This window comes from Sabethes cyaneus, chromosome 2 (genome assembly GCF_943734655.1).
Source record: "Sabethes cyaneus chromosome 2, idSabCyanKW18_F2, whole genome shotgun sequence".
NCBI lineage: Eukaryota > Metazoa > Arthropoda > Insecta > Diptera > Culicidae > Sabethes > Sabethes cyaneus.
Window position 1 is genome coordinate 128140330 of NC_071354.1, and position 24120 is coordinate 128164449.

A 24120-nucleotide genomic window follows, 5' to 3' on the forward strand; every position below is an offset into this window, starting at 1 on the left:
TTGGCCAATTGCAGCCCGGCTTCTGGTCTAAATGCCATTAGTTCATCCCCAAGGGTCCGGAGGATCACTTAACCTTTATTAGCAAAGGTACTTCCACAGATAAACAGACGAGACACTCGCGTTAATTACATCGTCCATTCAAAAACCACTTATTTTTCAAAAAAGCATGTTTCGCAACATGGCCACACCGCGGCGCTCGAGTGTTGCATCGAGTTTTCAGTATAAAACCATACAAATGTGAAAAACCTACAGTATAAAATACTGCAAACGTAAAAAAACCTGCAGTATAAAACCCTGCAAATGCAAGCTACTCCGCAACATGCATAACAGAGGGTGCTAGTGTGCAAGCAAAATATGTAGGACGATGGTTTTTGACGGATTTTCTTCTATGTGTCATGTCAGTTCGTTAGTGGTACTCCCATCAACTGCAAATAAATTATTATTTATATGAGAAGTGGTTGGTACGGGTGGTCCACGCTTTCTTCCTTCCCCTTGATTTCAAGGAGTTTAGTGGAATTAGGTAGGGGTAGTGCTGGTAAGACCGGCACTGGGAGTAAGGCCGGCACCCATAGAGTTTTACTAGACAGCATTAATTAATTGTGTTATTAAACACTGAACATGTTAGTATTCATTACTTCAGATATTTTAAAACAGTTTGAGCTTGTCATGAATCGTCAAATGTCAAAATAATAAACAAAACAAACGCGGGTGTCACCAATGCGCAGCTCGATGTAACTTTTCGCGAGTAGTTTTCAAGCTTTAATTCTAAGAAGAAGTTTCAAACTAAGTTTGATGATTCTCATATTCTTACTAGCATTGTTTGTCATCAGTAAGATTTCTTTAGAAATAAATTAGAGTAGTAAATGTATAAAAACCGTCTTATTAAAAAGAAATGGGCTGTGGGGTAAGACCGGCACCCTTCGAACTGGGCAAGGCTACTTGCAGGTTGCTGACAACGGTCATTTTGCGTTTATCTCTCACTGAATCATCTTGAACTTATTTATTTCTAGAGAAAAAGATGTTATCCATTGTTGTGGTAAACCCTCATTATGGCTGCCGTACATATACCGTATTTTTGGTTATATTTGATCTCAGATCTGACAAAATGATCATTTCCCTTAGGGCGCCGGGCTTACCCCCCGTACCCCTATTATTTATGGTTTCACTTGATTCCTTGAAATTCTTTCTGCGGTACATGCTGCGCAGTTGGCCTTGCCGTTGACAAGAAAAATGATTGATTCAAGAAATCGTCATTTTCCAGGATGCTTTCAAGAATAGGCTGTGTTAGTGTGAGATTAGATTAGATTAGATTAGAGATTTGGGTTGCGGACATTCACTCTCACCTACACTCTTAAATTATTCTACATGGAAATAGGTCGGAATTAGTTAAAACTAGGTTGAAACTACTCAAAATTCCCCTAAAGTGTACAAACTCAAACTTTGGGTAAAATTTCAACCAATTTTGGCTACTTTCTACCGATAATTGAATTATTCTCCATGACAAATAACGTACTTTTAAGTTCCTACTACCTATTTTTTCGAACTTTTCGAAAACAGACACTGAGGAAGCCTGCAAGTCGTAGGCGAAATACGTATCTGTCATTGAATAAAATACACATAGTAGAATTAAATTGGATAAGTTTTCTTATTTTTTATTTTTAGGATGAGATCAAGTTCATGAATATATATATAAAAAAAAGCTCAAGTTTTGTGCAAAACTAATGCCAGCTAAGGAAAAGCCTAATTTCTCTGTTTCGTTTTGCCTTTCTACTATATAAATGTATAGTATAAAGGTATAGAAATCACTCGGAAAACCGAAAATGGAAAGAAGATCCTGCGGGCCGAATGTCATATACCATACGACTCAGTTTCGAAAACTGAGCATTTTCTGTGTGTGTGTGTGTGTGTGTGTGTGTGTGTGTGTGTGTGTGTGTGTGTGTGTGTGTGTGTGTGTGTGTGTGTGTGTGTGTGTGTGTGTGTGTGTGTGTGTGTGTGTGTGTGTGTGTGTGTGTGTGTGTGTGTGTGTGTGTGTGTGTGTGTGTGTGTGTGTGTGTGTGTGTGTGTGTGTGTGTGTGTGTGTGTGTGTGTGTGTGTGTGTGTGTGTGTGTGTGTGTGTGTGTGTGTGTGTGTGTGTGTGTGTGTGTGTGTGTGTGTGTGTGTGTGTGTGTGTGTGTGTGTGTGTGTGTGTGTGTGTGTGTGTGTGTGTGTGTGTGTGTGTGTGTGTGTGTGTGTGTGTGTGTGTGTGTGTGTGTGTGTGTGTGTGTGTGTGTGTGTGTGTGTGTGTGTGTGTGTGTGTGTGTGTGTGTGTGTGTGTGTGTGTGTGTGTGTGTGTGTGTGTGTGTGTGTGTGTGTGTGTGTACGTAACGCTTTCAATCTCACTCACTTTTCTCGGAGATGGCTGGGCCGATTTTAATGTTCTTAGTGTCAAATGAAAGGTCTAGGTGTCCCATAGGTTGCTATTGAATTTCATACTGATCGGACTTTTAGTTCAAAAGTTATGTATAAAAATACGAAAAATATGGGACTTCGTTATCTCATAGGTCCCTTAACCGATTTGAACCAAATTGATTGCATATGAAAGAGGAGCCTCTAAAAACCTTAAGTCCCAAATTTCATGACGATTGGGCTTGTAGTTTAAAAGTTACATAAAGAAATGTGAAAAAATAGTGTTTAAAACATATTTTTGTAACATATCAGCATTAATTCAATGTAAAACATCACACAATTTATTATTATTTGAAAATTACTGTTGAGATCTATCAAACAAAACTGAGTTATTGAAAATCGGACGTTTCATTCAAGAGTTATTCAAACTTTAACACTTAAGTACCGTATATTAAACCGTTAAAACGTGTAAAAGCAAAATATATCAATCAAATGTTGATTGAATTCAATGTATGTATGTATGTATGTATGTATGTATATATGTATGTATGTATGTATGTATGTATGTATGTATGTATGTTTTTTTTTTTTTTTACGAGTTGGGAAATCTGCTGAGCACCTTAGAAGATACGGTACCATCAGACACCTGAGAAGATAACTCAGGGAGTGGGGTTTAGGTATCCCGACCCCCCTAATGGGGCGTGAGGATCCCGACCCACTAAAACCCTACTCGAGTCGCCAGCCTCAATCCCCCCTGGCACCACCTTATCGGTATTACTTCAGGGAGGGGCTATTGTGCTTAATGCACTCGCTTAGATAACTACTGGACTATGGTAGTTAGGCTGTTTATTCGCCGTTGATCGGCTCTCCAGTGGTTTTGTAGCTCGAGTACAATCTGGGTAGCAGCCGCATTGACCGCTCCCCAGATGTCCGAGCTGGAACACATCTTTTGGACTGAGTTATCCGGGGTAGTGTCCTGTCCGCTCACTGCCATCATGCTGCTTCTCGCGCCCGCGAAACGAGGGCATATGAAGAAAGCATGTTCTGCCGTTTCCTCAACATCCACGCATTCGGGACACGCGGGGGACTCCGCATGCCCAAACTTATGCAGATACTGTCTGAAGCAACCATGCCCTGACAGAATCTGTGTCAGGTGGAAGTTGACTTCGCCGTGGCGCCTGTTGACCCACCCAGATAGTTCCGGGATAAGTCGATGTGTCCACCGACCTTTTGTGGAATTAGACCATGCCCGCTGCCATGTGGTCATCGAGGCCGATCTTGTGGTACTCCGTATGCCTCTAGTTCCACGTTGGTTGAAGCACTCTACGTCTTCGCTGATGATAATGCCAATAGGCATCATACCTGCTAAGACGCAGATTGCGTCATGTGAAACTGTGCGATACGCACTCGCCACTCTCAAGCACATGAGACGATAGGTGCTTTCCAGCTTGGCTAGATAGCTTTTGGTACCTAACGCCGATGACCACACCGGTCCGCCATACCTAAGTATAGACTGGACCACGTTGGCTAATAGCCTTCGCTTGCTGCCATATACCGCAGAGCTATTAGACATCATACGAGACAATGCCGAGATAGCTGTGGAAGCCTTCTTGCAGGCATAGTCGACGTGGCTCCCGAACTTGAGCTTGTCGTCGACCATGACTCCCAGAAGTTTTAAGGACCGCGTTGACGAAATAGTGCAGTCCCCGACGCTGATCTTTGCTTGCTGTACCGACTTGCGGTTGTTCACCACGATAACCTCCGTTTTATGATGCGCTAGCTCCAGTTTCCTGGATCGCATCCAATCTTCAACAATGCTTATAGAGTGGGCAGCCGTCAACTCAACCTCTCTGATAGATTCACCATAGACTTCCAGGGTGATATCATCCGCAAAGCCGACAATCACCACCCCTACCGGGAACTTTAGCTTCAACACCTCGTCATACATGACGTTCCACAACACCGGGCCCAGTATGGAACCTTGCGGAACCCCTGCGGTGATTGGAACGCACTTCTGACCCTCCTCCGTGTTGTAGCATAGCACACGATTCTGGAAATAATTTTCCAGGATCCTGTACAGCGACACCGGCACTTGGACGTTCCGAAGCGAGTTGGCTATGGAGTCCCAGCTAGCGCTATTAAACGCATTTCTCACATCAAGCGTGACAACTGCGCAATAGCGGATACCTGTCCTCTTGCGCTGGATTGCCACCTCGGCTGTCTTAGTGACAGACAAGATTGCATCCACCGTAGATTTGCCTTTTCGGAAGCCGAATTGATTCCTTGACAGACCGTTTGTACCCTCCGTGTACTGTACGAGTCTGTTAAGGATAACCTTCTCCAGCACCTTACCGGCAGTATCGAGCATGTGACGAGGGAACACCCGGAGGTTTTCCCGGCTTCGGCAACAGCACGAGGTTCTGTCGCTTCCATCTGTCCGGGAAGTGGCCAGCTTCCAGGCATCTACTCATTACTGCTCCGAATAACTCGGGAGCCTCTAACATAGCCGCTTTAATGGCCATATTCGGGATTCCGTCTGGCCCCGGTGCCTTGCTCACCTTTAGGGATTTAGCGATCTCAATGAGCTCCTCATTCGTAACCGTCACTTCGTCCCCGACCGCCAAACCGCCGTCGCCCACGTTACTTTGGATGTTCGGCTGGGAGGCCGACCATCCTACGCTATGGTCTGAGATACTGGAACGTCGGCCGTGGGACGACTCAGCGGCCTGGGGCCAGGGCCTTGGTTCGTGGCGCGGAAAGAGGCCCTCGATGATCCGCTCCAGCATCTCTGGCGATTGCTCTGAGGGCGCCATCACTCCCCTGGTCTTTGCCATTACGACCCTGTAGGCATCACCCCACGGGTTCGCATTGGCACTAGCACATAACCTTTCAAAGCAGGCTCGTTTACTAGCTTTTATCCCACTCTTAAGCGCTGCGCGTGCAGCTCGACAGTCAGCCCTGCCTTCGTCCGAACGAGCTCTTTGCATAATTCTCCTCGCACGAAAGCACGCTCCGCGGAGTTCCGCAATTTCATCTGTCCACCAGTAAGCCGGTGACTTGCCATACCTATGTCGACCTTTCCTAGGCATGGTAGCGTCACATGCTCGCGACAGTACCTCAACCAAATGATCAGCGTTCGGATCGGGCATACCACGATCACCGCACTCTCTTCGGATTACTTCCACAAATACTTCGGGATCGAAGTATGAAGTCTTCCATCCACGGGTGGTTGGAGTGTCGGCTCTACTCGCCGCCTGCCGTCTCGTTATCTGACCGACACTATAGCGGACCGCCTGATGGTCGCTGTGAGTGTAGCCATTGTCTACCCTCCAGTCTCCTATCAGACCAGGACTGAAGGTACTTGTGGTGCCGACGTTGACCAGATCTACGTTGAGCTTTGCCAGAGCTTCAAGCAGAATCCGGCCCCTGTGGTTCGTGCGACGACTTCCCCACTCTACCGCCCAAGCGTTAAAGTCGCCCGTCACAACCAACGGCCTTAGACCAGTCAGCACAACTGATACTCGGTCTACCATCCGCGTAAACTGCTCGATAGACCAACTCGGCGGAGCATAGCAGCTGCAGTAGAACACTCCACCCACTTTGGCAACCACGAATCCCTCGTCTGCAGTTGACACAACATCTTGAACCGGGAACCTGATTGTCGTCCATATAGCCGCCGTCCCGGACCTATCCGACACCCAGTTACCGTTTCCGGCAGGGATGCGGTATGGGTCCGAGATGATTGCAATGTCCGTCAACGACTCAGTAACTGCTTGGTACAACAGCTGCTGAGCCGCGTGGCAGTGGTTCAAGTTCAGTTGCGTTACCTGCACTACGACCGGGTTTTAGTCGCCAGCGCGCCTGCCGGGCACTTCGGGCCTCCTGTTGTGTGCTTAGCGTCCCGTTGGCCGGTACATATCAGGCACTTGGGTGGCGCAGTACAGTCCCTCGCTATATGACCCGTACCGCCACATCTCCTACACAAGTGGCTTCGGTCTGGCCCCTTACAGCTCCAGGACCTGTGCCCTCTCTCAAAGCACCGGAAGCAGGCCTCCGGCTGCTGGAACATGCTCAGTGGGCACACGGACCATCCCACCTTCAGCCTAGCCACTTTCAGGGCTGCATTTCCGTCTTCCAGTGGAAGTCTTATAGTTGCTACCTGGGTTCCCGCCGGTCCCTTACGCAGACGAACTGCCTCGGTAGTCACCACCACTTTGCATTGCTCGTTGAGAGCTCGTGCTAGTTCGCCCGCTTGGGTGATCTCGTCCAGGTTTTTAAGCTGGAGAGTCATCTCGGGCGTTAGTGCGCGGATCTGCACGCTATCGCCAAGGACCTTTTCTGCCAGCACTTTGTAAGCGGAACCTTTTTCAGTGGCGTTCTTTTTGAGTTCAAGAATCATGTCGCCTGTGCGAGAGCGGCGGTTACTCCGCACATCCGCGCCAAGACCCTTCAACTGATCGTGCCCTCTCATGGCCTTTAAAACTTCCGCATATTTCGGCCCCTCAGTGCCCTGGATAAGGGCATCGCCTTTGCTCCTTTTTTTCCTAGCCACTTTCGGTGGAGCTCGATCCTCCTCTTTCTTCCTGGCCTTCTTCTTTTTGACCAACTCCCACTGGTTGTCGGACGCTAACAGCGTCTTGTTACCCTCAGTAGGTTCTTCAGTTGGCTTACGACCCTCTGCTATCATGCGCTTCTTTGGACCCGTGGGGGTTTCTTCCCCTGGGGACTGCCTAGCGCGTTTGGCGGATGCCTTGTCGTTAGACTGCTCCGTAGTCGCGAGTGCCACGGAATGGTCAGTCATTGACGGGCAGGCATCTGTTTGTGCAGACCTTGATACAAGCGTCTTCTCTTTCTCTGCAACTTTTACTCGCGCTTCGAGTTCGCTGTGCTCCTTCGTCGCAGCACGCATGGTGCTCCGAAGCATGAGCAGACTTTGTTTCAGGTCCTTCGCTAAGGTGCTGCGACCTGCCACGAACTCGATAATGGCATCGAGTTGATGAGACGCCGCTACCACTCTTGGTAGCATGTCTCTCTTGCCTGCCACTGCTTTTATTAGCGACGGGCCGTTCATTGCTGCGTCCGGCGTAGATGCAGTTGGAGCGACAGGTGTGCCGTTTCCTTTTCCGCTTACGCTGGCGCTTCTACTGGTATCCATCGGCGGAGACCTCTGGATACCACTTCTTGCGAACGGATTGTCTAATCCGTCCGCGCTCACTGAAGTTATTATTTTATTTTGATTGCTCATATAGAATCCCACGAGTTGAGGGGAAAGAAGAGTCCGCCGCATCAGAACCCCTCATGATGCGGTAAGGGCTGTTTACTGTGGAGGGCGCTCTGGTACTCCACAGGCTCCGTTTGAGGCTGAGTATTTATGAAAACCCCCTCCACCATTCATCCCTCGGCACGGGTCGCATGACACCTTGGATTAGGGGTTTATCCATTCTTGTTTTTAGCCATGGATAACAGCTATTAAAACCATCCTCCTTTGGGGGCTTTGGACCCTCTGCTCAGGTTCTCAGTATTTTCAGGTTCATCGAACATGCTTCTACCGAGATCCGTCATTTGCAGGCGGAGAGTTTACACTCAGCCTTCGCGTGAGTGCCCCCTTCTCTGTCCGCATACGACCCTAGTTTCCACCGGTTGTCCGATTTCCACTAAGGAACGTATCCCGGATGGTACCACGGGGAGGTAGAGAGAGGAGTTGCTAAATAAGAGGCTGTGGAACTTCGTGGTAGTTCTGGAGCGCATTATTCAACCATTTACCATCCCGTATGTATGTATGTATGTATGTATGTATGTATGTATGTATGTATGAATGTATGTATGTATGTATGTATGTATGTATGTATGTATGTATGTACGCTTCGAAATAAGACACTGATGAAGCCTGCACGTTGTAGGCGATACGTATCTGTCGCAAATAAATATTGAATACAGTAGGATTTCGAAATTGGCATGTCACCTATGTTGCCAAAATCGAAACCGTGCCAAAATCGAGATCCTTTTTTGATATGACAAATGTATTGAATTGAATTGAATGACAAATTGAATGTAAATGCATTAGAAATTGACTAAATGTTATTAATCAACGATTGCAACCTTTTTATGTTCACAAAATCCGCCAAGAGCTATCCGTGCAAGTAAGTTTTTGGCGATCTACGGTAAGACGTAGTCCTACGGCAATAAAAATATTGTTCGAAACATTCTATAACTGCAAACTTTTTTTCATGAACACACTTAGGCCAATAATTTTTCGTTATTTATAGTAATGCGGAAACTGACTGATATTTAAGCATACTTTTGGGAGTAAAATATTTTGTGTTGCCAAAAACGGATACTTTTGTTGCCAAAATCGAACCATGCCAAATTCGAAATCCCACTGTAGTGAGATTCAATCGAAAAGTTTTTTCTTTTCTTTGGTTTCAGATTTCAATTGTCATTTTCTTCACTTGCTGTTACTCACAATTGTACAAGAAAAGCAAAAGGCGAAGAAAAGCAGTTAATTTAAGCATATGTAGGTATAGTGGTGTATGGGATAAAAAATACTAGTGAGTTGATTTTTCCAAATAATTTTCAAACAATTTTGGCGCATCAATAGATGCTCTTTCCAATCAATAGATACTAGAGCTTAGAAATTTTATATGAAAAATAGGAGGAAACCATACAATGCCAAACTACCATACAATGTAGTAATTTTGTACGATTTGTTTTCGTTAGTGACACTTTAAAAGACAGAAAGCTTATGTCATATATCATATTTCAATAAATAAATCGAATTGACAAACACTGGAATCTGCTATGAACACATATTTCATATTGTCAATTCAAAACAAGTTTCGTATGTGGCTATGAAGCCCGACAGTTAAGGCCGTCTGTGAACCCGTTAGAGGGTTAATTTCTAATTTTCTATATATATATTCATTCAAGTCTGCAAAAATTATCTTTTGATAAATTTATAAATCTATAAATTTCTATAAATCACGTAAATATTATAAAACTAAATAAGGTGTTCATTAAGTAACATAAATGACATTTACAAGTATTTCTGCACACAAGGAAAGAAAATATAATTATTGTACGCAATACGTTGTGAATTTTACTGGCAAATAAGGATTTTGAGGAATACAGAACGGATATTTAAAAATATAATCAAGTTAATCATAGATGTTCCTGAGAAATTAAATATTGATTATTGTGGCAGTAGAAAGTCACGGAAAGGCTAGGTGGATTAATTCGGGTTTTTTTTATATCTAATGCTCTACCCAGTTATGTTTTCATCTAAGATATATTACATAATTGTAGTCAAGCATTTAAATCACTTATAGAAAAATTTTGTGGTCAATCTTTTTGTTCTAGATATCCTTTTTTTTCAAACATGAAAAAGGAAATATTCGCGCAACAATTATTTTTGTAATTATGCAGAATTCTTGTTTTGATAGATGATAATTTTTGAGCGCATGGTCAGAAAGCTGTGGTGAAAATATCAAGATATTTGTACACACAGTTTTCATATGAACATTTCACATTTTATATAAACATATTTTTCATGTTGTCAATTCAAAACAAACTTCTTATGTTGCTCTGAAGTTCCAAAAGTTAAGGCCATCTACAGATCTGTTGTGTTTACATACATGTTTAAATCACTTAAATTTAAAAAAGAAGGTGTTGATAAAGTAAATTAAATGACACTTACAAATATTTCACACCCTAGGAAAGAAAATATAATTATTGCACGCAGTACGTTCTTGTGAATTTTACTATTAAATAAGGATTTTGAAGACTAAGGAACTGATGTTTAAAAATAGAGTCTACTTAATTATAGATGTTCCTGAGAAAAAAAAAATTTGATTGTTGCAGTGAAAGGCTAGGTCACACCGCTAGGTGGATTAATTCGGGTTTTTATTTAATTTCCAGGTTTCGTATTCTACTAAGACACTGCAAAAACTTCAGTAAACTAAAACTGATTATTGCGTCCTACCGTCACCATTTCATGCATCCCATGTGGACATGTATCGTGAAGTTTTTTTCCCATTTAAGTTACATATTAAACAATAATATATTCCGAGAAACTGAGGGAAATGGTCCACTTAATTCTTCTATTACAGTATTAGGACTAAATGGAACATTTTCTTTATTTCCTCGTTGAATCTTATACTAACAAGGAGTTCTACTAACAAAGCAACTTCACTATCCGTCACCAGCTTTTAGGCTTTTACCACATTCACCATAGTATAGACCGGTCGATCTACAACTTCACTGCATTGTACATGTATATATAGCCTAAGGAATTTTTGACGTAGGACTACACGTCTATTTTCGTTTTCAAAAGTGCTACCAGGTATAGTAAACGAAGACGTAGTCCTACGTTGGATACATCAAAACTTAGAGCCCACTAGCGCCATCTGGTGATTGAATACTGTGCTAAACTGTCTAGCATAAAATGAATCTAGTCCATCTGACCAACCTTACCGAAGACTAGGAGCTTGCATGTCAACATTTTTAACTACGAACAATATTTATAAAATGCTACATGTGCTGGTGGAAGAATTCATCAAAGGTTTATCTACCACTGGACTAGGATCAGTTCATATCTCTTCTATCTAATCAACTTTAACGAGAACAAGTACGAAAACAAAAAAAAATCGATTTTTTCCGTATAAACGTCACCTAGTGAGCAAATACTGTAAACTGCTACAGGTTACTTTGAAGATCTCGTATTCGTGTTAATTTCTGTAGAAGGAAGGAAGCATTAGGATATCGTGATGAAAACGTCAGAAAAATGGAAAAATCCGATATTTTTAATCTATTTTTACTACAATTCCTCCTTGTAAAAAGACGCCCCCGCCAAGTCACCATTTATTTTATCATTCAGTCCATAACATTGCCTTTCTTGAACATTTAAAAATTTGAAAGTAGGTACGTCCAGTTTACGCTGAGATATAGTAGTTTGAATTTTTGGGTGAAATGGCCCCAATGTACAGACAATGTAAATTTTTTTTTGTACAGACAGAAGGTTAATTCAAGAATTCCAGAAAAATTTGATCTTAAATGGTTGGCTGTTCTCTGTACTATGGTGTATATAGTCAAACTCTGACTGACCGGTTGTGACGTTTGCTTGTAAGGCTTTCATAAAAAGTTTTCATTTATTCAATACAAACCATCTTCTTCAGTTGCACAAAATATTGGCGTACTCGATATACCATCTCCGGACAATGTAAAACTCAATACCTGAATAGAATAGTTCGTTGCTTTCAGTAATGCGTGCAAATACGTTTCTAAATTAGATGTTCTCTTGACTTCACAAGGGGTAAAAAGATCATCTAAAAATGTTCGAGATATAAGATTGTTTGAATTAATTCTACCTAATACCTACTAGCTGTAGAAAGCGATCTATACAAAACTTTGTAGCCTTGTAATATACCGTTATGATATTGAGGTGGTGGCTCCTGCCACTGAACTTTTATACTTTGAGAAGAGAGGCTGTTACATGTCACGTTTTGCGGTGGAGTATCCGGCACACCTTCTAACGTTGTACTGTGCGTTATAGGGCTCCATGGACCAGCAGCAATAGCATTGAATGAACGAATTTTAACTGAATATCTAGTAAATTTTTTTAAATTAGATATCAACATTTTTGTTGTCGCCCAACCATTGGCAGTGAAAGTTAAGTTTTGTGAGTTATTATTACTTATGAAATTTATGTTTTGCTTCTCTTCTATGCAATTTAGAGTATATCCAAGTAGTTCACCATTCCAAGTATCTTTATTCGGAATTTGCCATGTTACTATCAATTCTCCAGGACCACCCGGCTTAACCTTTAAATTAGTTGGTGCTTCTGTTGGAGCTTCTTCTTGTGTCTTTACTACGAGCTGATCCGTGAATGACGAACATGCAATCTCGTTGATAGCTAACATTCGCACGAGGTATTGCGTTGCAGGATGTAGACCTTCTACAAATGCTTCATCACGAGTTGCGCTGCTTGAACTGGAAATAAACGAATCAACTGATTAAATGATGCCGAACACATTTATGTCTAAATGACAAACTCAAGCGTACTAGGATCAACGTACCAGTTATGGCTATAGTTAGCATGATAAATCAAACTTCAAGATATTTGGACATGATAAAATGTTAGTATCTGCCTCATGGCGCGTTTGAAATATAATTGGAATATTTCTTAGAAGTAACGTATCGAAAAACTCGTTATTAGAGGTAATTTATTGTTTAAATGCGATTTGAAAACTTCGTTCTTACGTACCAGTTATAGTTATAGTGTTTTCTATGTCGCCATAAAAGTGTACCAGTTATGGTTATACTAGGCTAGCAATTCATAAAACAATTAACTTATTTCCCATAAAGTAAAGCAACACGCAGTAAAGAAATGTTTTTACTGTTAAAACCTCATTGGATTCACTTATAAATGTCCATATGTCTTTCTCTTAGTTTAAATTGGCGCCTGGTCCAGAATTTGTCCATGCTATTTCAAAAGAGGAAATACATGCTTTAAATGACCGGCAAAGGGATAAACATTAAGTCGGACATATTGGATAATTTGGTATGGTAAAGGGGACACTGAGGGAAAGATGGACACTTGTCCAGGAGACACTGGCGGTAAAGACGGACACTGAGGGAAAGATGGACACTTGTGATATTTCATAAACAATAATTTTTGAAGCAAACCAATGATGGAAAATATTTTTATCGACTGAATGAACACTTTTGAATTAAACTGCTGATTACACAGGTCTGCATCAAAAAAACTGCATAGGATTTTTCAACTGATTCTTAAAGATTTTTGTCCACTGAATTCAGAAAATATAATAAAAATTGTCCATCACGTCACGTTTTCATGTAATACTTGTTGAATAATCTTGAAAGTTGGTTTTATTCATAAAGCAGCAGAAATATCCCAGATGTAAATTACATTAAAAAATCGATTTTCACATCAGAACTGTATTTATTAATGTAAACCCTTGCATGTTTTGGAAGAAAACCATATACGATGGAGAAACTATGGAGAATATTATTTTAAAGCAAATTTGGTGCGCTCAAATATACCCACTTGCGCTCAGTCGACTGTACTGCTTTATAGAAGCAAATTTGATAAAAGTCATGTATGAAACATTTGTAGAACTGAATGCAATCTACAATCTTTCTGAATTGAGTACTCCATTACTTTTGTATTTACGTTGTAATAGTATTGCATCTTTATCCTTAGCTCAAACAAACGTTCTACTTATATAACAAGGGTTAAAGGCCGTCTTTATTATAAATGGAAAAAATAATGCACTACTCTATTCAACAAAATTGTAGATTATATTCAGCTCTATAAATGCTTCTTACATATTTTCTCCAGATTTTGCTTCTGTGAGGCACAGCAGTTGAATTTGCGTAAGTCAGCGTACCTGAGTACATTAACCCAAAGTTGAAGGGCAAAATAAGAGTAAAGATAAAAATTTCAGTCCAGTAATATTTTTTCTGTATTTATTAAGTAAAAATTTACTGAAATAACAGAAAAAGATCTTATTTAGGTTTTTAATACGAATCTGTGATAATAATTTTTCCATCTAATTTGTGACTTTTCCATATAAGAAGCATAATTTGCAAAAAATCTGTACGTGATGGAGAAAAACGGGAATCAGTTTTGGATTCAGCACCCCAAAAAACATACGATTCACCTAAAATATCTCATGCATCTGAAAAAAATTTTATTTTTGCAGACCTGTGTTATTAGCAGCGTAGCTGTCAAATTTATAAGCAAAACAAAGCAAAAATACGTAGATGAGCTAGCCTGTGTAATTTTGTGAGTGAAGAAAATAGCTGGTTAATCATGAAAAAACAATATTTTTACACTATATCGACGACATTAAGTTTGTTTAATCCTTTACTGAATAACCAGTGGAAATTCTGTAAATTTTTGAGTATTCAGTAAAAAGTTATGGAAGTTTGAAAAAATAATGTTCAAGTCGGAAAAATCGGACACTCAAAGGTAGGGAAAGACGGACACAAAGTTTTAGAATTCATTTTGCCTATGCCATCGATTTAACTTTGCAAATATCTGCATATTTTATTTGTAAATGTAACCAGAAGTCGTGTTTTTTATTTGGTGCTTCTTGTTCTTCTTTTTCTTTAGCATAGAGCCAGGGTGGCTCGTGCTGTTTCAAGCACTCGTCTCCATTCAACTCGGTCTTTGGCCACTCGTCATCTATTTCCTAGTCGTCTCAAAAGTCGCAAATCGCTTTTGACCTGGTCGAGCCATCGTGCACGTTGGGCCCCCCTGTTCCTGGTGCCGGTGGGGTTGTTGAAGAGGACTATTTTCGTCGCACTGGCGTCCGGCATCCTTACGACGTGTCTGGCCCACCTAGGGGGCTGATATGACGTCACATTTTCGTTGCTCACATGAAAAAGGCGGCATACGCAAAGCGATTTCGCAAAACGAATTTAACTAACCATTTTCACAGTTTCATGTATTTCGCATCAATTGCCTGCCTGGCATTGGCTATGTGATGCTAAAACCTTGGCTAAAATCAAACTAAAACTAACAAAATTTAACAATTTACACATCCGATCGGTTGTCAGCTTGAGCCCATCTATGAAGCTGTCAGCTTGGGCCCGCTCTATGTTGGCTACGTTTTTTGACGTAGGACTACGTCTTACGGCAAGTTTTGAGATAGGGTGTCATTCCAAAAAATCGAAAAATGCGAGCGTCACGAAAAATGAAAGGTTTTGAGCGCTAATAGCTCAGCGGTTTTCCAATCGATTTTCAATATTCTTACACCAATCGATTGGAAAATCTTCTAAGAATTGACCCAAATAAAGAAAAGTGTGGATTCTTGATGTTGAACTATTGAAAAATTGAAAATAATGAACCTATGTTTTACCAGAATTTTCGCTTCGTGATTGGTTGTTGGAAATGACGTCATCAAAGTAGAAACGCGTTTTCACGCTTCGGCTTATAATTCAGTCAATTTTCAATAGATTTCCAAGATATTTACACCAGTTGATCGGGAAATCGATTGAAAATATTGACAATATAGAAAACTATTGATTTTGTTTTTGAAAATGAATTTGAAAAATTGTTGTTTTTGAATTGATTTTGAAAATTTGAATTATTTTCATATTTTTGCCTTCCTTCGTCAGTGCTTCCCTAGCACGGATGACAGAAATATATACGATATAAGCTATGGGTTAAGCTTCCTTATGATTGTATTTAATTTACGCCCTATAGAATCCGATCGAAAATTGTTGAGCTTCAGCTGTTGCTGCTTCCCACGGATAAGGCAACGAAGACATGCAAATTCACCAAGCGAGGTGTTGGAGCTGGAGCACTCATTTCGCTGCCGTGATGGACTATCTGGCGACAGGAGTTCTGGAATTGGGAGGACATATGCTGTTCGCGAAAACGAAACGATCAGAATTATCGTCACTTGCAGCTGGCCATCCGCAACAACGAAGAGTTGAACAAATTGCTGTCCCGTGTCACCGCTGCTATGAGAAGTGTCTTTTCGAACATTCAAACTGTTTTGTTGCTGCCCAAGAAGACGGAAAAGAAGGCTTAAATTTCCAGCATATCACGTTGAAAAACCGTTCTTTTAAGAACGAAACATTTGTTCATGAAGATTTGAGGAATTTTCACTCACAGATTTAAATTCTATTTAACTTAGATTGATCTGATTATTCGCTTCTTTGCAATAATTTTAACCGATCACCTCGCGCTGCTGTTCGCTTGTTGCTGGTGGTTCATTTCGTTGCCGTGATGGCATAGTTGGCTGCTGAAGTCCTGTAATTGGCAGGAATTATGCTGCTCGCGACAACAAAACGACCAGAAGCATCCCACGCCACTTGGAGTGGTATTTCTCGTGATTCAGGACCATACACGAACGGTTTCGTTGATCTCATAGCTGCTGAGGCTTTCCGGTTGGTCCGTTGCAACAAGCCGTGCCTGGTTAGCGGTTATCGGTACTCCAATTTACCGAACAGAGAATTACGTTAAATGCGTTAGTGCAAGTTTATTGCAAGCAGGAGTTATGATAATCAAACAATCGGTTCTTTTAAGGACCACACAACGATTGAAGAGTTTATTATATTTTCTTGCCCAGTTAATACCATAATTAACACAGTCAACGAGGGAAAAGTTGAATTTTTCGCCATTGCGGACGACCAACCAATGACGGTAATAAGTTTTCTGGTCACAGGTGACATTTTCTGCGACTTCCAATACGTCTGCAGGTTGTAAATGCTTTATCCGTGTCCTTTTGTAAGCCGCAGAAAAGTTGCGCAAAATTTTCAACTTTTTGAAAACTCGCGCGTACCGTCTACCGATTACCAAAGGAAAAGCACTATTCAACGTAGAAACATATCATACAAATTTATTCACTGTTTGGTTTAGTTACTAACTTGGTTTCGTTTTAATAAAATAGATTCAATCAATTCATGGATATAACTCCAAAATCGGTTGAGGATTGAATGTATACAATGTTTCTACTTTGATGACCGTTACGGATGTAGCTTGTATATATGAAGAATCGTATTATTATATACATGGATACATCCTACTATCGCTACAAAGAGACTTACGTGGTCCTACGTCACCTATGCGGTCGTGTTTTGTGCACAACCCCTCTGATTTTTTGTACAGGTTGGTATTGGAAGTGTCATTCCCGTAGGCCCACCGTACCCTGCTGACTTTCTCTAGATGGCGCTTAGGCTGTGCATTTTTGCCAACCTTTCATTCTTAAAACATCATAATTGTAAAAGTTATTACGTTGAGCGTCTTAGCAGAATCTCGAATACGAGTCAAATTAGGAAGGTTTTCCATTTTTAGTAGAATAAAACGGAAAACCTTTCTAACTTGACTCGTATCATAATTTTATAACCGCTGAACCGATTTGAATAATTTTAATACCAAATAAAAGGCAATTTATTGAGATATTTAAAAAGATTGAGCTAAGGTTTCCTACAGCTACAAAAACCTTGAAATTGTTTTTGGGATCACCCTAACGCACAAAGGGGCACCCTGTACGCCTACTGAAACATACGTGTTATATGACGATATCACTATTCTTTTCTATTTCCTTTCGTAGCTTTCTTTTAGCAGATTATTAGTCAACGGTTTTTTTTGTCGTTCTAACCACACCAAGCTAGCAGATGTTTCATTCTGAACATCTGTCTTTTTTAAGCGCTATTTGAGTAGGGGTTAACGAAGCGCACGCGCTGTTTCCATTTAGGGATGTAAAGCCATAAATTAAACCCATGCGCAAAAGCATAGGGGTTTAATTATAGTAGCAGTAGGGGAATAATGTATATTCACCCCAATAGAATGTTTAGGCAACTAGGGTGGAGCCCTAGTAGAAAACCGTTAGACCGTTAGATTAGAAATGTTACTAGGGAAGAACCCCTACAAAGAGGGCTACGAAAGGGACGCACAGTGGAAAATTAAATAAATAGGCTGTCTTGCCTTCGGGACAGCGTTCAATATTTCAAAAGTATGTCTTGGATGTTAGACGTAGACGATATCACGCGCCACAACGGTTCCAATCTTTAAAAGTATTTTATTTGTTAAAGATGTATCTTCAATGAAGTCAATTTTAGTTGCTTGGGTTAATTCATCACCAATTAAACTATTGAGGCGCCCAAAAGGGAACATGAAATGGTTACTCACTCAAAGGAGGGAATTGGGAGGGAAGTTTTTTCAACCCCATTCTTTCCTAAATGCACGATGAAATATATGATTGCTTCATAGTACTAAAAATTCGAAAAAAGTATTACATTTGATACCTTTCTGCGAGTGTCCGCCTTTCCCACATCAAGTGTCTGTCTTTCCCGACCAAGCGCAGAAACTCTAATTTAATGGGGGGCCCTACTCTGGAAAGTCGAAAAATAATGGACTTTCGTGAATTTTTCTCGCATGTTGGAATTATAGTTAAGTGTTGAGGAATTTTGGTTATAGGTTAAGCTATATTCAAACATGTATTTTCTGTTTTTTGAATGCCAAAATAGTGAATATTATGCTGGTGGCAGCTAGGCGCGTGGATGCTCTCTAGGAAATAGTTCCTTACTGGCGGTACGTACCGGGAACCAACGAAGTATCGGAAAACCGATTTCAAGGATGATTTCAAGGATGATTTGGAAGCTTTAGATCAATACCTAAATTGTTACGTAGCGGTTTTTGAAAATTTGAAAAATTACCAAAATGGCGGCAATTTTTCCAAAAGAAAAGTGTTTTTTCATTAAAAATCGCCAATTGCGAGCTCAGAAAAAATTGAAAAATTGAGATATCCAAAAACGGCTACGTAACAATTTAAATAATTAATTTTTATATGCTGAAAAAAATTTCAGCCAATTCGGACCACTAGATTCTGAGATACACGTACCGCCAGTTGGAAAAGTATGGTTTCGAGAAAAACACGTTTAAAGTTTCGTCCAGCGATGCACTTCCCTTGAGGTGACCCCACAGTTTCTGCCATAACCTTCTAACGAGATCAGATATCAAAAAATCCTTTTGGCGTGACATTTCTGAAGGTAGAAACTTCTCGAAAATGCAAAAAAAAAAATTCGATTTTTCCGGAGTAGGGTTACCCTTAAAGGTAATGTTTTGCCTTTCTACTATATAAATATATAGTATAAAGGTATAGAAATCACTTGAAAAACCGGAAATGGAAAGAAGGTCCTGCGGGCCGAATGTCATATACCATTCGACTCAGTTTCGAAAACTGAGCATTTTCTGTGTGTGTGTGTGTGTGTGTGTGTGTGTGTGTGTGTGTGTGTGTGTGTGTGTGTGTGTGTGTGTGTGTGTGTGTGTGTGTGTGTGTGTGTGTGTGTGTGTGTGTGTGTGTGTGTGTGTGTGTGTGTGTGTGTGTGTGTGTGTGTGTGTGTGTGTGTGTGTGTGTGTGTGTGTGTGTGTGTGTGTGTGTGTGTGTGTGTGTGTGTGTGTGTGTGTGTGTGTGTGTGTGTGTGTGTGTGTGTGTGTGTGTGTGTGTGTGTGTGTGTGTGTGTGTGTGTGTGTGTGTGTGTGTGTGTGTGTGTGTGTGTGTGTGTGTGTGTGTGTGTGTGTGTGTGTGTGTGTGTGTGTGTGTGTGTGTGTGTGTGTGTGTGTGTGTGTCTGTGTGTGTGTGTGTGTCTGTGTGTGTGTCTGTGTCTGTGTGTGTGCGTGTGCGTGTGTCTGTGTCTGTGTGTGTCTGTCTGTGTGTGTGTGTGTCTGTCTGTGTGTGTGTCTGTGTGTGTGTCTGTGTGTGTGTGTGTCTGTGTGTGTGTGTGTGTCTGTGTGTGTGTCTGTGTGTGTGTGTGTCTGTGTGTGTGTGTGTGTCTGTGTGTGTGTGTGTGTGTCTGTGTGTGTGTGTCTGTGTGTGTGTGTGTCTGTGTGTGTGTCTGTGTGTGTGTGTGTCTGTGTGTGTGTGTGTGTGTGTGTGTGTGTGTGTGTGTGTGTGTGTGTGTGTGTGTGTGTGTGTGTGTGTGTGTGTGTGTGTATGTAACGCTTTCAATGGGGGGCTCTGTAGCCGCAAGGTTACCGAGTCTGCTTTGACAAGCGAATGGTCATGGGTTCGAATCTTAGTAGAATCAGGCCATTCGATGGCAAAGTGACTTTAGCATGGGTTTATTCCCAGGCCCCTCACCAGCACCACCCTTCCTTCGTGCTAAATTCTATGTTATCCCGTTATGGCCTATTGACAGTGCAAAAATGAGACCCTTATAGTTCAATGCACTGGTTAGCTGTTCCAGGGATGGCTATAATTGGGGACAGCGCTGTCATGTGGAACGAGGTGGGTAAAGTAGAGAAAAAGCATTGAAGGAAGGGTACTCAAATTACACACAAGCACGCATAAAATTCAACAAGCATATCGCTCACTCAATAGCGACTATAGCCAAAATAAATGCAGTGCGGGTTATACAACAAACACCCGGGCGATATCACAATAGATCTAACCATACTGGTCGCAGTGATGAGTCCATACAGGAAAAAAAAAAAAAAAAAAACGCTTTCAATCTCACTCACTTTTCTCGGAGATGGCAGGACCGATTTTAATGTTCTTAGTGTCAAATGAAAAGTCTAGGTGTCCCATAGGTTGCTATTGAATTTCATACTGATCGGACTTTTAGTTCAAAAGTTATGTATAAAAATACGAAAAATATGGGACTTCATTATCTCACAGGTCCCTTAACCGATTTGAACAAAATTGATTGCATATGAAAAAGGAGTCTTGCAAACCCTCAACTTCCAAATTTCATGACGATTGGACTTGTAGTTTGAAAGTCACATAAAGAAATGTGAAAAAATAGTATTTAAAACATATTTTTGAAACATATAAACATTAATTCAATGAAAAACATCACACATTTTATTATTATTTGAAAATTACTGCTGAGATCTATCAAACGAAACCGAGTTATTGAAAATCGGACGGTTCATTCAAAAGTTATTCAAACTTTAACACTTAAGCACCGTATATTAACGTGTGAAATCAAAACATATCAATCAAATGTTGATTGTATTCAATGTGTGTGATGTATGTATGTATGTATGTATGTATGTATGTATGTATGCATGTATGTATGTATGTATGTATGTATGTATGTATGTATGTATGTATGTATGTATGTATGTATGTATGTATGTATGTATGTATGTATGTATGTATGTATGTATGTATGTATGTATGTATGTATGTATGTATGTATGTATGTATGTATGTATGTATGTATGTATGTATGTATGTATGTATGTATGTATGTATGTATGTATGTATGTATGTATGTATGTATGTATGTATGTATGTATGTATGTATGTATGTATGTATGTATGTATGTATGTATGTATGTATGTATGTATGTATGTATGTATGTATGTATGTATGTTTTTTTTTTTACAGGGTTTCGGAAAACTAATGTTCTTATCCGGAGCCAACCCGGACGTTGTGTGGGACTCTCACCCACCAAAACCTCATCCTTGCCCTCTGCCTACATCCCCCCGGTACCACAATGAAGTATTACATCAGGGGGAGGCTGTGCTCTTGCACTTTTCCAATTATCACGCTTTCTAGCGATTCTCCTACAGGCATATCAAGGGGGTGCCGTGCTCATGCACTTTGCAGTTATCAACGCAGGCTAACGTTGCTGGTCATTTGCGCAGCTAGCTCGCAGTACCCATCGAGACGTGTACCGATTAGAAGGTGCCGACAGTCATAACGTGCACCCCGTCACAGCCACCCTCGCGGGATTTCTTGACCTGACGAGACATGTACCGATTAGAAAGTGCCCTCCAACATGACGCGCACTCCGTCACAGCCACCCTCGCAGGGTTTCTTTGCTATGCCTATTTCAACAAGCACCGATCTGAGTATTGGGACTATTTCGGGATAAATCCCATCCCCACATATATGAATCCAGTCTAGGGTTTTACCGCGCCCCGAATCGCGTTACTTTGGGGCGTCATATGCGGCTCAGAGAGGTTTGTTCCCTAGGCCACCTTTCATCCAAAATAACTTAACTGACGATGCTAGCTCGCTGCTCCGCTCTCCACTTACGCTGCAGATCAGACATGATGCATGCGATTGCGCTATTGATAGCATTCCAAATGCTCTCGTTGCGACACATTTCATCCACCATATTTTCGACGTTAAGACCGGAAGGCAGATCATCCCTCCATGCTGCAAATCTGGGGCAGTCAAAAACCACGTGCTCTGCTGTTTCTTCCACGTTCCCACATTCCGGGCATAAGGGTGACCTGGCGTGCCCGAACCGGTAAAGGTATTGCCTGAAGCAACCATGACCAGACAGGAATTGCGTTAGGTAAAAGTTTACCTCCCCGTGCTTCCTATTCACCCAAACCGAGAGAGTCGATATGAGCCTGTGGGTCCATCTACCTTTCTGTGCCGTATTCCACTCCTGTTGCCAATTAGCCAATGATTCTGCTCTCATCAGCTTTCTGATTCCTCTGACCTCCTTTTGCCTATAGCACTCGTAGTCCTCCATCAGGGTGATGTCGATAGGAATCATCCCAGCGATTACGCACACAGCTTCTGATGAGATAGTCCTCACAACTCGAATGGCCATTAGTCGGGCCGTACTTCTCAGCTTCGCTCTGTTGCGCTGGGTTTGGAGCGCTGTAATCCAGGCTGGTCCGCTATACCGCAGTATCGACGATGATACACTGGCTAAGAGGCGCCTCTTGCTACTGCTTGGTCCAAAGTTATTCGGCATAATCCTAGACAGTGCACTGATGGCTTTCGCTGCCTTTTCGCATGCGTAGTCAACATGACTGTTGAATTTTAACCGATTGTCAATCATCACGCCCAGGTGCTTCACCTCGCGTTTTGAGGTTATGGTATGTTCGCCTACGGTAATCCCCACGTGTTGGACTGCTCTCCGATTACTCACCAGTAGTATTTCCGTTTTATGGTGCGCTATTTGCAGTTTCGCGTTCTGCATCAAACTCTCCACCCTGCAGATTGACTCAGCCGCCAACGCCTCCACTTCCTCTAGTGATTCGCATGTAACCGTCATCACGATGTCGTCCGCGAAGCCGACAATTTCCACTCCCGTTGGTAGCTCTAGGGTTAGCACGCCGTCGTACATACTGTTCCAGAGAGATGGGCCGAGTATTGACCCTTGTGGAACGCCCGCCGTGATCACGGTCGTTTCCTTTCCGAGGTTCGTCCGGTATACTAGCACCCGATTCGTGAAGTAGCTCTTCAAAACGCGACACAGATAGTCGGGGACTCTCATTCTATGGAGCGCTGCTGCGATGGCTTCCCAGCTGGCGCTGTTGAATGCATTCTTAACGTCGATAGTGACCACTGCGCAGTAGCGGTTTCCTCTACGTTTCTGCTTGGACGCCTTCTGTGCTGTCTCGACGACAGTCCGGATCGTATCTAGTGTGGACCTTCCCTTCCGGAACCCAAATTGCCTTTGTGTCAGTCCGTAGTCGCCCTCCGTATATATGGATAGCCTGTTCAGGATAATCCTTTCTAGCAGCTTTCCCAGTGTGTCCAGCAGGCAAATTGGTCGATATGATGCTGGATCCCCCGGCGGTTTTCCTGGTTTTGGCAACAGTACCAACTTCTGGATTTTCCACTTGTCTGGAAAGTGTCCCTCGTTTAGGCAGTTTTGCATCACCGTGCGGAACATGTCTGGAAATGCATGGATTGCCTCCTTAAGAGCTGCATTGGGGATCCCATCCGGGCCCGGTGCCTTCTTGATCTGCAGGTCTTTCGCGATTGAAACAAGTTCGTCATTGGAGACTCTTCTCTCGTCAGCGTTCTCATCCTCTAGTACCCGGTAAGGGGTAGGGGGCCAATACGTTGGCTCGTGTTCCGGGAAGAGTCCTTTAACTATTATTTTTAGCTTATCTGGGCATCCTTCGGCTGGCATTGCTGGGCCCCTGATCCTTGCCATCACTATTCGGTATGCATCGCCCCAGGGGTTGGAATCGACTGCCCTACAAAGCTCCTTAAAGGCGTTTGTTTTGCTCTGCTTAATCGCGTATTTCAGTGCGGCCTTGGCAACGCGGAGGTCACTTCTTCTTTCCTCTCTAGTCTCGGTACTTCTTGCTCTCTGGAAGCACCTTCTAGCTCTGTTGCAGTTAGCTCGTAATGCATTGAGTGACTCGTTACACCAGTAGACCGGACGCCGTCGGTTTCTAGGCTGTATCTTTTTTTTTTGTATTGTTTATGCAGGGAGAAAATCTTCATAGACAGCACCTTCGCGGTGCCGAATAGGATTCACATGGTGCCAACATG

At 42.0% G+C, this 24120-nt stretch overlaps 1 protein-coding gene across 1 annotated transcript in view; it reads right to left on the reverse strand.

Annotated features, from left to right (window-relative positions):
- The window catches only part of LOC128735978 (cell adhesion molecule Dscam2), a 468886-nt gene that overhangs the window by 137892 nt on the left and 306874 nt on the right, over positions 1 to 24120 (reverse strand). The window contains exons 15-17 of the mRNA XM_053830464.1: positions 12432 to 12440; positions 11759 to 12363; positions 11544 to 11705 (exon numbers count right to left, since the gene is read on the reverse strand). Coding sequence (XP_053686439.1) covers positions 11544 to 11705; positions 11759 to 12363; positions 12432 to 12440 — 776 coding nt within the window. The remainder of the gene's footprint in view (positions 1 to 11543; positions 11706 to 11758; positions 12364 to 12431; positions 12441 to 24120) is intronic.